The sequence below is a fragment of the Lingula anatina genome, chromosome 9, assembly GCF_051362555.1.
Source record: "Lingula anatina isolate TDL-2025a chromosome 9, LinAna3.0, whole genome shotgun sequence".
NCBI classification, from domain to species: domain Eukaryota; kingdom Metazoa; phylum Brachiopoda; class Lingulata; order Lingulida; family Lingulidae; genus Lingula; species Lingula anatina.
Genome location: NC_141775.1, coordinates 10,066,145 through 10,081,813, shown reverse-complemented (window position 1 = coordinate 10,081,813; position 15,669 = coordinate 10,066,145). Strand labels below are relative to the sequence as shown.

The following is a 15,669-nucleotide window of genomic DNA, read 5'->3' as shown; positions in this document are numbered from 1 at the left end:
ATGGGGCAGGGGGACCTGCACCTTATTTTCAGTATGAAGTTTTAGGCCATTTTTAGATGATGTGGGCGAACTTGCAGGTCACTTTATTTCAATATTTGCGATATTAGCATTTGGTGATTCAGCATGGCTTGCCAAAACTGTTTTGTTATATATATATATATATATATATAATATTTATTTATATAGTATAATTTTATTTCATTTTTATTATGATTAATTGCCCTTGGATATCACCTATGTTATAGTCACTGCCAGTCCCACCCTGTGGTATAATTCACAAAACCCAAAAAGTCTTGATCGAAAGTCATTTGATATTTGCAGGTAGAGTCCTGTCATTTTGTTTTATAGATTGGCACAACTTTTTCTTACTCACTGCGGTCGATCAGTATAATCTCTTCTAGAACAAGATACTTATATAAAGCTTTTAGGTCATGGTGTGATATAAAATGTAGCTGACTCAGCACTAAAAATGGGGGAAGAAGCTTTTTTATTCTGACTATAGAAATAAATGAACAAGAAAAATACCCTGTATGCACATAATATATGAAAATACAAATACCACATAAGCACGTAAATAAAGTACTCCTTTCATAAATATATACACACCAATAGGAGATAAAGTTGCCTGGACCGGTTTCAAAAAACTTCATAGCCCCAAATACTGAGGGCGAACTGATTTCATGATACAGGTATACAACATGATAGTTCAAAAACGAAGTTTATTGTCAACCCATCCAGGGTCAACACAAATCTCCGCACCTGCTTCAACTGTAAAAGATCGCTCTCATTGTCTTGAATCCGTTATGTTATCAGGGAATAAGATATAGTAACGTCATATAAAATAACATTTTGTGTTATCTGTTGACGCACAGTAAAACGTATTTAGTCTTCTACCTTGTAGGCTTTTTTTCTCGAATTTCGGCGTTAGAGCCCCCCCCCCCCCCCCCCCCCCCCGTCCTGAAAAAGTACAGTCCTCAAACATATTTTGTCGATACATTCCAGTCACGGTCCTTTCCCTTAGCATAGACAGCAACGATGGGTTCCTGCCAAATCCAATTTTCGTTTCCGCAAAAGGTGAAAATCTTTAATTGGTTCCTTCCCTCCCCTTACGATTAGCTTTCTTTTCTTGGGTAAAAAATCAATGCCGATTTAATTTTTTCAGGGTGTCAACTTTAATCATTCCACGTTATTGAGAAGAACCGGAAAACTCCATATAATTATATTTGATGTGTTATAAGTCTTCACTGCGTGTTTCAAATAAAATTCTTTATTCTACATAATAAAATATCTAAAAATATAACAGTGAAAATTCAATAGTGTAAAAATAGGTAGCACAAGTCAAGTAGCTTCGTACAGTTTTCGACAGTTACACGACCTAATAATAAGAATAATATCAAGAACGAAATGTATTAATTAAAAATATCAAAAGTCAGACAGTAACAGACAGTAATGTCACACACACATTCACAGTCACAATATATATGCACTAGAATTTTGAAGTTCATATGCGTTCCCTCAAATAACATGACTTAGAAAAGTATAAGAACATCTTGAATGATATTGCCATCATAACAAATTCTACAACATTTTCAAACTTCTTTCGATAATCAAACAAAAATAGCGTTTTAGTAAACCTGCAACCTGCGGATAATCTCATACACTAAAATTCCTCATCTGCAATTAAATCAAACCAAATACTGGAATCCACTGCTGCACCAAAACAAGTATGCAGCTATTAAAAATCTAAAATGAAACTTAAAAATAAAAATTACACGAAAGATATAAGTTTTTATCACATATTTCTTTGCGATTTTAAAAACTTAGCTTTATTGTTCCATTTAAATACGATTCAATTTGTCAATCTTTTATACCTCAAAAAGCCTTAGAACATTTTCTAAAGTGGGCGGAGTAGATATATTCAGAACTTTTTATGTTCAACCTTTTTATGTTCAACGGGAACAATACTCTCAATTACCTGGTCTTGTCAAACTAATAGGTTACGTACAGCTTTATGTCATTCTATCAATGTAAGCATTTCTGATTCCAACTTAAAAAAGCAAATGTGTATTAGAGTTCGGGTTAAAGTCTCGTAACCTCTCTGATCAAGTTCAATCATCTACTGCCTGGACATTACGGATATCGTCAATCGCCTGTTGGGCATAGTCATGTATTTTCCTGGCTAATTCTCTTATCTTATTGGCCTGTTCAGATCCGGTTTTGCGATGCTCGTTGAGAGACAACTCTGCTAAGGTGTAAATATCATAGGGCACCAGCACCGCGCTCACCACAAATCCTCCTATGTGAAAAATTCGGGACCCTGTCGCTAGACCTTTAGCAACAGTTGCCGCGACGTCGTCTCCAACGCACCCTGCAAGTTTAATGCCATTTAAAACTGGAGAGAAGACGCTGCCTGCACTGAACCCGCACTTCACTGCAAGAATACCGTCAGAGGCGACATCACTGGTCGATGGGACCATCTCATTTATTTCTTTAATCCTTTCTAAGCTCTTTTTACATGCTTGGACCTTCTTATGGAAATCATCAACTGCCTCCTGTGCTCCTTTGCATTTTTTGTTGGTGTGGATATGCTCGTAAACACCTGAACTGGCGGCTGTGACTCCTCCAGCGGCACTGATTGCTCCGCCGGCAATGGAGAGACCTAGCGACGCTCCAAATGTCACAAAAGACAAACCAAAGCCTACAGCAATAAGTGGAAACCCCAGCAGAGAAGCGGCTGTCCCGGCAATTTTTCCTTAAATTTTGAAAAAAAAAATTGAAGACATTATAGTATTCAGCTGCTTCTAGATGTGAGATGACATGTGAGATGAAAGCGTTTACAGGTACAAACTTTGTGGTAAGACAGAAAAAAGGTGCCAGAATTTTAACCATATTCCTGTCCATGCCAAAAGATAAACATTATTGGCAGTCTATTTTACCCAATAAATATAACTTAATGTGAGTTCATCTCAACCCCACGTTCATCTTGGAGCCATTTTTGATATGTTGTACACTTTTATCAGACATATTTCTTTGGGTTCCAAACCGCAATAGCTATATATAAATTCAAAGGCTACCTCTGTTACACTTTCTAAAAACCTCGTCAATTTCGTCGGCTAGGGAGTGCAGCTTCCGTGATGCTTCTTCAGCACTTTGAACAAATTCACGAAGCTTGTTAACAACCTCTTTCCTCAACTGCCGACGTTTTTGACGTTCTCTTTCCCTTCTGAAAAGAAAGCAACACCGTTACAAAATAAATTGAAGATAATTTACATACGCTTCATTTGCAGAATACATTTTGAGTACTAGTATTTGATCAAAGAAGTTTGTCAATATATTCATGAAATTGTTTTTCCAGCATTCATCTCCAGAAAGATACTCACTCCAACTCCACCTCTATTGCTATGGCAGCATCCTCTGTAACTGGATGTACCCTGGAGTTTCTCAGCACTCTTAAGAAAATAAGAAATATTAATATTATTATATGTAATAAGAATTCAAATAATATTCCAAATACAAAATGCACATTTTAAAATTTCCTCTTACAAGGTGTTCTCAAATACGGTTAATGAACAAGTAGGAAATCATATGTAGCGATTTGGTGCACAGCGCGCTTTTGTCATATGCAAGAGCGTATGCGTACTAGCATGACAAATAGAAAAATATTTATCAAGAATCTTAAATGATTTTAATCGTAAAGGATGTTACCGTTTTCAGATGTATGTAAACTGTCTAACGTGAACAAAACATTGAAATAGATCTAGAAGTTCACATTTAGCTATAAGTAATACACGGTGTTACTTTACATCCGCTATTCCATGTTTTAATTTCTGAATGACTTATTTTGGGAATATTACCATCCCGTGGCACAACAATTAACCCCATCATAACATATATACTAAGAGTGACAAAAAATCAAAATGGGGCAACAAAATGCATCATTTTTATTTGCAATCAGCTACTGCTTGATAACCAAACCAAACTAGTATCCTCGTTTTAAGCGTATATAAACTAATATCCATATTTATAAGAAATGTTAAAACACTTGCCTTTGTCTTTTACAGCACACTGGCATCAATTTTGCAAAGCAAGGCATTATTCTGCTTACCCTTGAGATATGTAACTGCAAATGCAATCCAGTTATAAACAATGTAAAATAATTCTTGTACCAATGACTTTCAAATTAGAAACAATTTTTTTTAATTATGCTAAATTTGTTTCCTTAGTTTGCAAAAAAGAAATTAGCCGAACTTATAGATGGTGCGGATGAAAAATAAATTGTTTTCATAAAGCATATATATGTATCATTTTGAACTTAAAACCGTCTAACACCTTTGGGTTTTAGTGGATCTTGATTACCTAAAGAAAACATTATTGATGTTTAAATTTCAAGTATAATCATCATTAATTATATAATTTATGAGAATATTTACTGCCTCCCAAACTCACCTGGGTGCTTCTGGATGGTCGACGTTTGAAATTGACAAGTTGCAGGGATTTTTATATTCCTCAATATCAAATGGGGAATTCCCACGGAAAAAAACCCGATGTTACTCATTGTGTTTAACAAAGCACATCCAGAGTTTTATTTATAGTTACCCCCACACACACACGTGAACAAAATCGATATTTTGATACAGGTAAGGTTCTGCCACGCTTTTGACTATAGGGGTTGTGAAAATGGTACACTTCCAATTTTGTAAGTCGGGTTTTCCTTGCAGCAGGCCCACGAAATGTAAATCTGTTATAAATTGGGAAGGCGAACTCGTGCGTCACATTTGTTTGATGTGTCTAATGGATCAGCATTGGGTGACTCAGCTAATTTTTATGGCTTTTAGCTGTTGTTTGACGAAACTATTGTTGTTTAGGTGTACATAACACCACCGATCGAATTCTTGGCTGATGCAATAAGGTACCGGTACATGTGAACAATTGGTGAAGCTCAACTTCCCTTTATACAGAAAAACAACATTTGTGATCGTTTGTTCAAAGAGATGTATAGGGAAAGATTGGAAATACGTGTTTTCTATTCATCTCATTTTCGCAACAAGCTTACTCATCGCAGGCTTTTTATTAGATGAGACCAACGAATAATCAGCATAAGAAATTACACATACTGCTACGTTTAAATCATTTCCTATTAACATTTGGGCTAGTGGAATAACCATCAGAAGAATTCGTAGAACATTTAATTCTGTGAACCTCAGCATTATTTCAAGCTTTGTAATGGTATTTTTCACAACCAGATGAGCAGTTCCCACTACTTGATCAGTACCCAGTACATATTCATAAATTTAGCCAGTGGACAGACACAATCTTCAATTGTATCAAGGAGTTATAACTCCTTGATTGTATCAAAGAAGATAATTCAATTTATTCCTAAGGTCAGCTGTTTTTTCTCTGATTACCGATCCATATTTGCATATGAATTAACCTAATTGTATGATATTTCTAATAATTGTTCATTTGTCTATAAGCCGCACATATGGAAAAATGTGCATATTGATTAAAAACACCACAAAAGATTTACTATCCCTTAAAAGTATGCCAGAGGCCGTAGTGGTGCTTTCTATCACACAGTATTTGAGAATGATGGGATGATTCTGCCATGTGAGGATTTCTGATCAAGGCACGCGAAAAGGATTCGTCCAGGTCCCATTGGTGTCTTTCAAGCCTAATGAAAATAGTGTTTATAACATTAAAATCTACAAAATTTTATAACATTTTACAAAATGATTTACTTCTTGTGAGCAAGGTATTGACTTTATCTTACCGATTACGAAAGATAAAAACTAAACAACTTTATTGTTCCTTCATATCATTTACTGTCGCTTCCTAACTACCTTATCTACATGTTCTTCCTCTTCTTACAGCCACTTACATGTACATCGTTCTTCCTCGTTTACATTTGGCCTATATTCTCCGCTCAAGTACATGTACGACAAGGCCATGTCAATCAACTCGGTTACTCTACAAAACACTACCCGCTCTTCAGTCACTCGTGCCTGCCAATTACTAACATTACACTCTTATAATCATACATTATTCATGAAATTGATTTCTTTCATAGATCACAAGTCATGCAGGTGTATGTGGAGAGTGAGAGTGAGTGAGAGAGAGAGAGAGAGAGCAATGTGCGATTATATGATTCACTGCGACAACACTGCCTTCAAATTATTTACACCATATATTGTCTTGGATAACAAAGATCAAAAAGCTCTCTTGTGATGATGCACACGGACAAAGCCCTGTCGTGTAAATTGCAGTTCGGGACATTGAGAAATCAGCTATGTGCCCTATCAACGCTGGCATTTCTCTTTCAGACTATTGTAAATTATATTTAAGGCCAAGGTATGTTAGTCTCATATCCTCAACGAACAGGTTCAAGCATCCTTTACCTGATCTTCATGAATCAGCTGATCTAGAAACGCGTTCCCTTCTTGGGCAAAACGATTCATTTCTCTGGCGAGTTCTCTGATCTTATTGGCCTGTGGAGACCCGGTCTTGCGATGCTCCTTGGCGGAGGACGTCGCTAAGGTATAAACATCATAGGGTACCAGCAATGCGCTCAATACAAACCCTCCTATGTGCACCACTCGAAGCCCTGTCCCCAAACCTTTAAACACAGTTGCAGCAGCGTCGTCTGCAACGCCCGCTGCGAGCCTGATGCCATTAACGACTGGAATCCCGACGCCGCTCCCTGCTTTAGACGTTAATGAGCCCGTATGTCTAACGACAGCAACGACACCAGGAGATTGGACCATCTCTTTAAGTTTTTCAAATCTTTCTTTATATATTTCGGCCTTCTCAATGACGGTATCAACTGCCTCCTGTGCCGCTCTGCACTTGTCTTTGGTGATGAAATGCTCAGCTAGTCCCGAACCGGCGGCTGTGATACCTCCTACGCCACTCAGTGCTGCACCGGCGATGGAGAGACCAAGCGACGCCCCAAATGTCACAAAAGACAAGCCAAAGCCTGAACTGGACATATTTAAAACTTTATCATAATGTGTATCATGGATAATGATTTTCGGTATACTAATAGCTTATACTGATCAAAACGCGAGACTGAATACCACACCGGATAAGAACATTTAACAATTAAGCGCACAATATTTTGGAAAAATTAGCAAGGGTTATGGAATAATTGTCAAAGTCGCTCGTTTTTTCAAAGAATTGCAGTTCGGTAAAATGAAAAATCAGCTATGTGTCCTTTTATCCACGTTGGTTCCTTATCCAAACTATTGTAAATTATTTTTAAAGCAAAGGTATGTTACAGCTCGTGTTAGAGTCTCATATCCTCACTGAACAAGTTCAAGCATCCTATGCCTGGTCTTCATGAGTCTACTGTTCTAGTGAAGCCTTTCCCTCCTGAGCAAGCTCATGCATTTCTCTGGCTAGGTCTCTGATCTTATTGGCCTGTGGAGACCAGTTGTTGCTGTTTTGCTTGATGACGCACTGTGATATGGTGTAAATATCAAAGGGTACCATCGCCAAGGTTCCCATAAATCCTGTGAACAGAATTTGACGCCCAAGAGTGGTAACAAGTGCGGCAACGCCGCTTTGAACTAGTACGCCCACTGCGAGCCGACTGCGGGCTGGCTCCTCGTTCTTCAACACAGGGGAGAAACCAGAAGATCGTGCGAGCTCACTAAACCTCTCTATGCTCTCTTTATATGCTTTGGCCCTCTCACGAACGGCATCAACTGCACTCTGCGCTTCGCTGCACTTGGATCTGGTGATGCGATGCTCATTTAAAGTATGATAACCGCATTTTATGCCTCCTCCGCCACAGAGTGCTCCTCCGACGACAAGCAATCCAATTGCCGCAACAGGAATAGCAAAGCCTGCAGCCAGAAATGGCAACCCCCCCAGGGAAGCTGCAGAACCGATGATTTTTCCTGAAATTTGAATTAAAAAACTTGAAACAGTACAGGGCTCAGCTTTTTCTAAAATAGATACAGTAAAATATTATATTTCTGTCTTTAAATTATCCCTTTTTATTCCACATTGAAAAATCTACAAAAGCGAAATAATGTCAGATTTATTTGAAAGTTTTGGTACACAATTTGTGTTAAGGCTTTGGGCCATAAGTGTTAAATGACCCCGTTTCGGTTACATGTTAACTAGTAAGGCATTTTTTTTAAATAACTTGTTTCTCAAGCTCTGCCGACCTCAAAATGGCCAAAATAGAAAAAAAATTGAAACCAAAAATATTTTTATTTTTCCCCGACGTCCGACTGATCGTACTGTTCGATCGGAGACACGAAACCTCACAAGTTTCACGGGACTCCCGCGTCACATAACTGCCTACAAGTTCAAAACGAAGGTTATTTATTCCAAAGTAAACGATTGGTTCATTTCCTCCAGCTTCCGGTTTTTAAGCCAATAAGTGCTTTGCTGATATTTTACACTGCATGAGTCAAATTAATGCAACATGGCGGGAAAAGTTTACTAAGCAGGAATTTGACCACTGTCGTGTGGCTCAGTGTTAAAGTGAAGGAAGGACCAAAGATATTATGCAAAAAGGTCTTTCCGGCCAGTTTTACAGACGTTTTAGGCAATATTATTGACTGTTTACTGTCACAAATGAAAATATCTACTGCAACACTTGTCACGTGTGGAAGGTTTCAACAGGGAGCCAGCAACGCCAGGAGCAAAAATAGGTTCTGAACTGGATGTAAAAATGCCGGTCACTACGATGGTAGATATTAACATTAAGTACATTCAGATAACATTCAGATAATAATTTTTATTAATTTAAGCCAGGTAATAGCTGTTAACTATCATTTGCTTTGGACAATGAGCCTGTCAACATTAACTCATAGTTCAGTTTTCCACCAAGTTTTTAATGCGAATAAAAGGTTAACCACGCCCGTAGCCAGCGATTTCAAAAGAGGGTTCTTTTTCTGAAAAAAAAAGTGGACCATTTACCATAAAACCTTCATGGACCTAGATCAATTTTGACCCAGAGCAGACCTTTTCCTGCTAAAAAGGGTGGTTCATTATAATCGTTCAAAACTCCTTGGCTATGGACCTGTGACTTGGTAGTTCTGTTTTATTATTATTTATTTTGATAATGAACCTTTTTTATTAAATAAGTTAAGTTGTTGCTGCCATGTAGATTTAATAAAAATTAAGACCACAGTTCCATAACAGGCCATATTACCCTTGCTGAATTTTTGTATCTTCAACAATCTGGCTAAGCAACTTTTTGCTGTCTTTTGAATTGTACAATTCCTATGCAGCTAACAGAAGGCACGTCCAACTCAGTTAACTTATCTGAAATATTTTTTTCAGTGAATCCCCCAGTAATGAAAGGCAGACAATGTATAATTCAATCTCGCAAGTAGTGGAAGACTTCAATGTTGGTTTTCGGGCTGGACAGGCCAAAAATCTTGGAAAACACATAGCAGAGACACTGGCAGAGGAGCTATTGTATAGAAGACCATATGCAGAGAGAGACTGGCTAGCTTAGTGCAGCTGCCATAGTGACCATTAAAGGACGGTCATTTAGCAAGATGATTTTCAAACTTACAAACTCAAAGGTCTAAAATATAGCCTGATTGAATTCTTTTTATGGAAGTAATGCTTTTTGTGAAATTTTCATTTTTCACAAACATGTATTGGTGTTTTCTGTGTGGAACTTGGAACTCACAGGGACATGAAGCCATATTGTTTCTGGATGGCCATGTTACATGAAGTAGATAATTTAAATTTGGTGATGATTTTCCACTTAATCATTAAATCTTACATAATATTGCATCAAGATTGACAAAAAAACTGTTTTGTGCACTGCCATCATGAATGCATAGAAAGGCAAACTGTGATTTTTATTGTTTTGTAATTTACAAGAATGATTCGTAGTATTGACATTCATTTAGACAAAAAAAAAATGAAAAGGGATTGCTGTTTTTATCCAAAAATTGCTATACTGCGTTAAAACCAGTATTTACCAGTCTAATGTAGTTTTGAAAATGAGTGACCAAAAAGTCATTAATGTGAAAATATTTTTATTGTTCCCCCCTCCGACCTCTGACAAAAATAAAAATTGTTTGAGAAACAAGTAATTAAAAAATCTGCCTAACTTGCTTACGTTGCTAATCTCTCAAAATATACAGCCCATAGTATGTTGCTCATTTATAAAACCTGACGTAAAGATGGACTTTGTTGGCTACGTTCGTTTGAACTTTATCTCTGAAAAGGCTGTCCGTTTGATTCCATTCAATCAATGTCGTTAACGCCTCTCATCTGAGTTTGACTATATTTGATAACATGTTTTATGCAAGCTGCCCTGTGCCCGCAAACAGAATTCTCAAATTAAATTTTAAGAAAACATTTACGGGGTACAAAGTTTGCATTGAGACAAGGGAAAGTTACCCTCTACCGCAGATTAATTATGCCCACTTTTCTCTAGCATGACCGTTGTACTTGTGCCAAATAGATGTATTTATATATGGTTTATGATTGATTCAGTTTTGTTGGTATATGAAAAGTCTTACAGGTTTTGGCCAATGATAAACTCAGGAGTGATTGCTACTCATTTATTTCAATGAGGTCTCTTTATATAAGCTGACGCTATGAGTTACTATTCATTGAGCCAAGAGTCAAACTAGTAGGCCTAAACGTGTACAGTGTATACTGACTGATTCAGAGTGTGACGAGGCATCAGTATCTCAAAATAAGAGCGAGGATCGCATTGTCCTACGTTGAATAAGGCTGTTGAGCTTTTCAATGCTTCTCTTGAGAAACATTTGTCTTCAAAATTTGAAAAACAGAAGAGAGAGATTTTTGAAGAATTGTAGCAAAGTTCGTCCACTTTGAGAAAAAAGATATAGAAAGAAAACGAACTCTCGTTCAAATTTAAGGGAAACAAGGTGCAGTATGAGTTTAACAGCGATAATTCTAATATTCTTGTTATAAATTAACGGTTTGTAGATTCTAACAACCGGAGAAAAGTGCAGTTATCCAAGCAAAATAATCTTTGAGAAAACGTAACAAACCGATTCGTATTGCTGATAAGTCTGATGCCGGTTGGGTGTGTGTGCAAGAATATTTATCGGACGAAGTAGCCAGCGATACTGATGACGAAAAGAAGATAAGACGAAAAGAAGAAAAGAAAACCGTGCACTTAGGGCTAAAAGATAGAAACTGAGCCAGAAAAATGGAAGTAGACATGATGCTTCGTCAGCAAGACCCAGTCAAAGGTATGATAATTCTCCTTGGGGTTCTTTTCGTCCAAGAAGCGATCCAATATATAGCAGACAGCCAGGCCCAGCAGATATTTGTTGGTATTGCCCAAAAATTGGACACTGGTCCAGGGATTGCTTCTAGATGAAAAACGCTAAAATCAAGAAAGGATTCGGGAGAGAGAAAAAGAGTGAAGATCCTACTGTTACTGTACCATGTAGAGAGAAACCTGTTTTCAGTTATATAAAAGATGAGTACGAACAAAACTTTATTGAAGATCAGCATTTGTTTAATGATGATTAGTTAGAAAAAGATGAATTAAATTGTTTTCATTTAGAACATAAAGAATGCGAGTATTTTAACAACATTAAGGCTTGGTATGTTGGTCGCGATTAATTGCGAAAATGCATATGCAAAATCATTACGAGGTTATAAGTACAATGTAAGGGAGCTTACAAACTTACAAATAATAATAATAAGAATAATAATAATAATAATAATTCAAAGATGTTACCTTCGTTACTTTTTTTGCAAACCTCGTCAATTTCGTTGGCAAGACGATGCAGAATACTGGCGGCGTCTTCGGCGCTTTTATTAAGCTCGCTAAGCTCTTTTCTCAACGATTCACTCAACTTCTCAAAAGCTGCAGTAGTTGAAGACGCCATACCGAGTCTTTGAACACTTAATATAAAAGAAAACAAAAACTCATTGTTAAAGAATATTCCGTAAACAACACGAACACCCTTCCTCTTATGTGGTGTTTTAATATGTGGGCAATGAACAAGAAAATCAAATGCATCACATTTTTTCAACACCCCTTTTCGCACGTTTGGCTTTTGCCAAGTGCAAAATGGAAAGGATTTGTCTTATGATTCCTGCGATTTGCAACTTATCAGTTATACAGGAAAACCAATCTGTTTCAATCAGGCGAGGAATACACTGTAAAACAATTATAAATGTGTATGAAAACCCTTTAATGAACCATATGTAAGACAAAAATTGACAGTTTGCAACTTCAGCTCGTCTGTGCAGTGTTTAGCGTGCAAGGCCATAAGGTAAGTATTCATAAATCACCCTCTTACGTGCTTGGGTTCTAGACCTACGTATGACACTACCCTACCTCCCACCACACACACACACACACACACAACACCCATCTAGGATAACATGTTTTCGGCGTGACATCCGTTTACATTTGAGCTGAATATGGTGTTTTTGTTTGAATTGTTCTTTAACAAACGTCAATTTATATTAATCCCCACTGTAACAGTTTCATTTAACTATATAAGCTGTGCTTACATGTTTAAAGGATTCACAATGAGGGTTAATTTTAATATTGCCTGCCGTCCACAAAATAAAAATGAATAAATGAAAAGATAAACTAATAAAAGCATATGAAAATCAACGTAACCATGTCCACAACTATGCGACGTCAGAGCAGGCGGATTTAATCAATGCTTCTCTCCCCCACCACGGTAGCACTGGTGTGGATTTGCCACTCATTGTGTTAGGTGAGAAACAAACGCAGTGGACGAAAGGGATGGGTGCACACATGTAAAGTGATAAATGACAGGGAGATTTATTGTTACTCAAAATAGATTTAATAAATCACGAATGAAATACCGTTGGTACGCACTGCGATTTATTTGAGGCACGTCTTTAATTATAATTAGTAGGTGGTGGTAAACAAAAGTGATTGCTTTGTAAATAGGAAGAGTCTTATCAACGTTGTCATTTCTCTTTCAAACTATTGTAAACTATATTTAAGGCAAAAGTATCTTTCAGTTGGGGTTAAAATCTCATATCCCCACTGTTGTAGACTCACCGGTACTTTTTCCCAAAAATTCTCTTGACTTTTTAAGATATCTTTTCATGTCTGCCCTGTTGTCAACACAGGCACAGTGTATACTGCGCAATAAAACGAACAGCAGATATTCCCACCTGCGCACAACTCTTTTGAGAATCTTTTTCTTTCCATATAATAAACTCTTTGCGGCACTGTAAATTTAATATTACTTACTAATTGTTTTGGGTATTTCATTACGTCTTCAGCCTACCAAAACACTAGCTCTCAACTTGGTTGTCTGGCTGTCACATCCCATTACTAAATAAATTTTCACGGCATTGCTATTAATAAACATGTGTACTCGCCATTGTTTGAACAATTACTATATTCCCTTTGCAAAACATAATTTAGTGCTTTTATTTAATGTTGATAAACCCATATGTCATCCTACATGTTATTTTTTTCTGATCAATTCACCTGCATCAATACACAACGCCGACCAGTTTTGCGCAGAGTTTTTTTAATCATGCCTACCATTACACTTACCATTTAGCTCACAATCTTTAAATGGATGATAGGATGAAAAGAACTGAGATATGTCCTACTTCATTTGAGCCCTTTCATTGTTTGTTACTGGTGTGTTGACAAAATTATTGATCGAACTTACTTGAAATCCGTCTGAGCAATAAGAGAGATTTATGACATTACAAGTGTCAAGCGTCGGCTCCTTTTTTCAGGGAGGTGCACGGCCATTATGTCACGTATTGCCTTTTTGCAAGTTATAAATAACAATGCAAATAATCCATTTCTGTTCAATTGTTTGTTTAAAAGCTGTTTTCGCAGATACTAGTACATCGACGGTAGCGTTTTCGCCAGCTTATACACGTTTACAATATCATAGCCAGCGGAGAGTGATAAAAAGCCTTTAAATACGTCTCAACCAATCACCGCCGAATGGACATGCATATGCTCTTAGGGGTACTACCAGTAGGTCGTCTACAAAAAGCCAACATCGTCTTCTCAAATACTAAACCGTTCTTTTACATTCTTCTGCTATAGTGTGCCGTATATCTGCATACGAAATCTAGACATAATTTGAACGTTCTTGAACTAATCTTAGTCGTGATATACGTGTAAATGAATTCCTAAACGTTTTCAAATTTAGGCATATTTTGAATCTGGTTTACAATGAATTTTAGCCTAACATATAGGCAAACCCATCTTTCTTCACGGCAAAGTAAAATGAAATATTTTTAGCATGGAAAGGTACAATCGTCAACTCTTATGGAATATGCTGGGTCTTGATATCCAATCCAAAACATTATAACTGTGTAAACCTTTTGGAATAATCGAATAGTTAGATGTAATTTATATTAGAAGCAGCTCAATCTTACCTGTCTACGCTCTCGACGCTCAATGTCTGAAACCGACTCGTTACAGGGATTTTTTTATTAATTCTTTTAATAGAATGGGGAATTTTCCGCAAAAAAGCCCTACCCTAGTGCTTGCCATTGCGTTAGATGAGGTAAACCGTGAGTTAAAGTGAAAAGGCCCCACGATGCCGTGAGTAAAGGTGATTGCTGTATACAGGAAAAGTATTGGCATGCCTTTGGCTCTAGGGGAAGTGAGTCCTGCACAGTATTTTCAGTATAAAATGTGGGCGAACTTGCGGGTCACTCTATTTCAATGTGTTCAATATTTACATTTGGTGATTCGGCGTATCTTGCCAAAACAATTAACATGAGTTTTAGGTTCTGTGTTTCTTTGTATATGTAACACAGGTCATGTAATAGCCTGCTGTACTGTTAAGGTGCTGTGTACAAACAATTAGGAACGTTAAACAAATACCACGACCTTTATTCCTATGCAAAATCTCTGAGTAAGCTTCTATCAGAATTTACTCTCTAATGTACATGTAAACTAGTGAAATATTTATAAGATGGGCTACCCCAAGTCATCAACCTCTTTTCCAAAGCTCTTGTTTGGCAATACTTTACACACAGCACATTTACTAACTCCTGAAGTATATAAGTATTTATGACAGCGCCTGTGCTCAAGTCGTTAGAGCCGTCAGAGTTTGAAACTGACACTTAATTCCCAGCAACTACCTATCACTGACAGCGTCCTGTCCTCTTTATACCTACAAGCCTGGGTGACGCTCTTCCTGGAAAGACAAACATGTTCTATGACATGTTTCAGCAGCGGTGTACGTGAGCCAAAGTAAACTTTCCTAAGGTGATAACCCAACTGGGATGATAACAAAGTTATATATATATATAAGATAAAAGGATATCTGGCTGCATTGTTCAGTGCGTATATTGTTCTGAAGGTAAAAACATGAGATTGATATACTTCATGCTTACAAGCAAACGCAGACAACTGTTATGACATTTTGCCTTCCACTTGGGTTTGAGTAATTTCTAACACATTTTAAAGAATTTGTATCAGTAATTTTCTACTCCCCTTATATCACTCCTCACAAAAGTGCACTTAAACTAATCACAACTACCGGAAGTTGATGTTTTTATTCCAGGTTTACACAGGTACCCTGCATCATTGTGCAAATCTCACAACAAATCAAACAGATTAAGGCACAATTATTTGCATTTAAGTATTTCCACTGAAATTGTGTCTATCTCAATGGTGGCTAAGTGACCAATGTAGGAAGCACATTTTCATCTTGACACGGCTCGGTC

The 15,669-nt window shown here is 37.2% G+C and overlaps 2 protein-coding genes across 2 annotated transcripts; both read right to left on the bottom strand.

The window, feature by feature from the left end:
* Positions 1-2,108: 2,108 nt before the first annotated feature.
* LOC147759883 (uncharacterized) lies at positions 2,109-6,986 on the bottom strand. Its single transcript, XM_086995594.1, has 5 exons — positions 6,396-6,986; positions 4,047-4,120; positions 3,381-3,449; positions 3,072-3,223; positions 2,109-2,752 (listed from the first exon to the last, which is right to left on the bottom strand). The coding sequence occupies exons 1-5, from the start codon at positions 6,984-6,986 to the stop codon at positions 2,109-2,111; spliced, it is 1,530 nt and encodes a 509-aa protein (XP_086851720.1).
* LOC106174974 (uncharacterized) lies at positions 6,980-14,403 on the bottom strand. Its single transcript, XM_013556767.2, has 3 exons — positions 14,368-14,403; positions 11,702-11,868; positions 6,980-7,898 (listed from the first exon to the last, which is right to left on the bottom strand). The coding sequence occupies exons 2-3, from the start codon at positions 11,850-11,852 to the stop codon at positions 7,342-7,344; spliced, it is 708 nt and encodes a 235-aa protein (XP_013412221.1). The 5' UTR covers positions 11,853-11,868; positions 14,368-14,403; the 3' UTR covers positions 6,980-7,341.
* Positions 14,404-15,669: the final 1,266 nt, after the last annotated feature.

Coding starts and splice junctions, on each gene's coding strand:
- LOC106174974 (XM_013556767.2), bottom strand. CDS start 11,852: ATGGCGTCTTCAACTACTGCAGCTTTTGAGAAGTTGAGTGAATCGTTG. Junction 7,899..11,701: donor TTGCAAAAAAAGTAACGAAG/GTAACATCTTTG, acceptor TTCAAATTTCAG/GAAAAATCATCGGTTCTGCA.
- LOC147759883 (XM_086995594.1), bottom strand. CDS start 6,986: ATGTCCAGTTCAGGCTTTGGCTTGTCTTTTGTGACATTTGGGGCGTCG. Junction 3,450..4,046: donor GTGTGCTGTAAAAGACAAAG/GCAAGTGTTTTA, acceptor TATTTTCTTAAG/AGTGCTGAGAAACTCCAGGG. Junction 3,224..3,380: donor GCAATAGAGGTGGAGTTGGA/GTGAGTATCTTT, acceptor CTTTCTTTTCAG/AAGGGAAAGAGAACGTCAAA.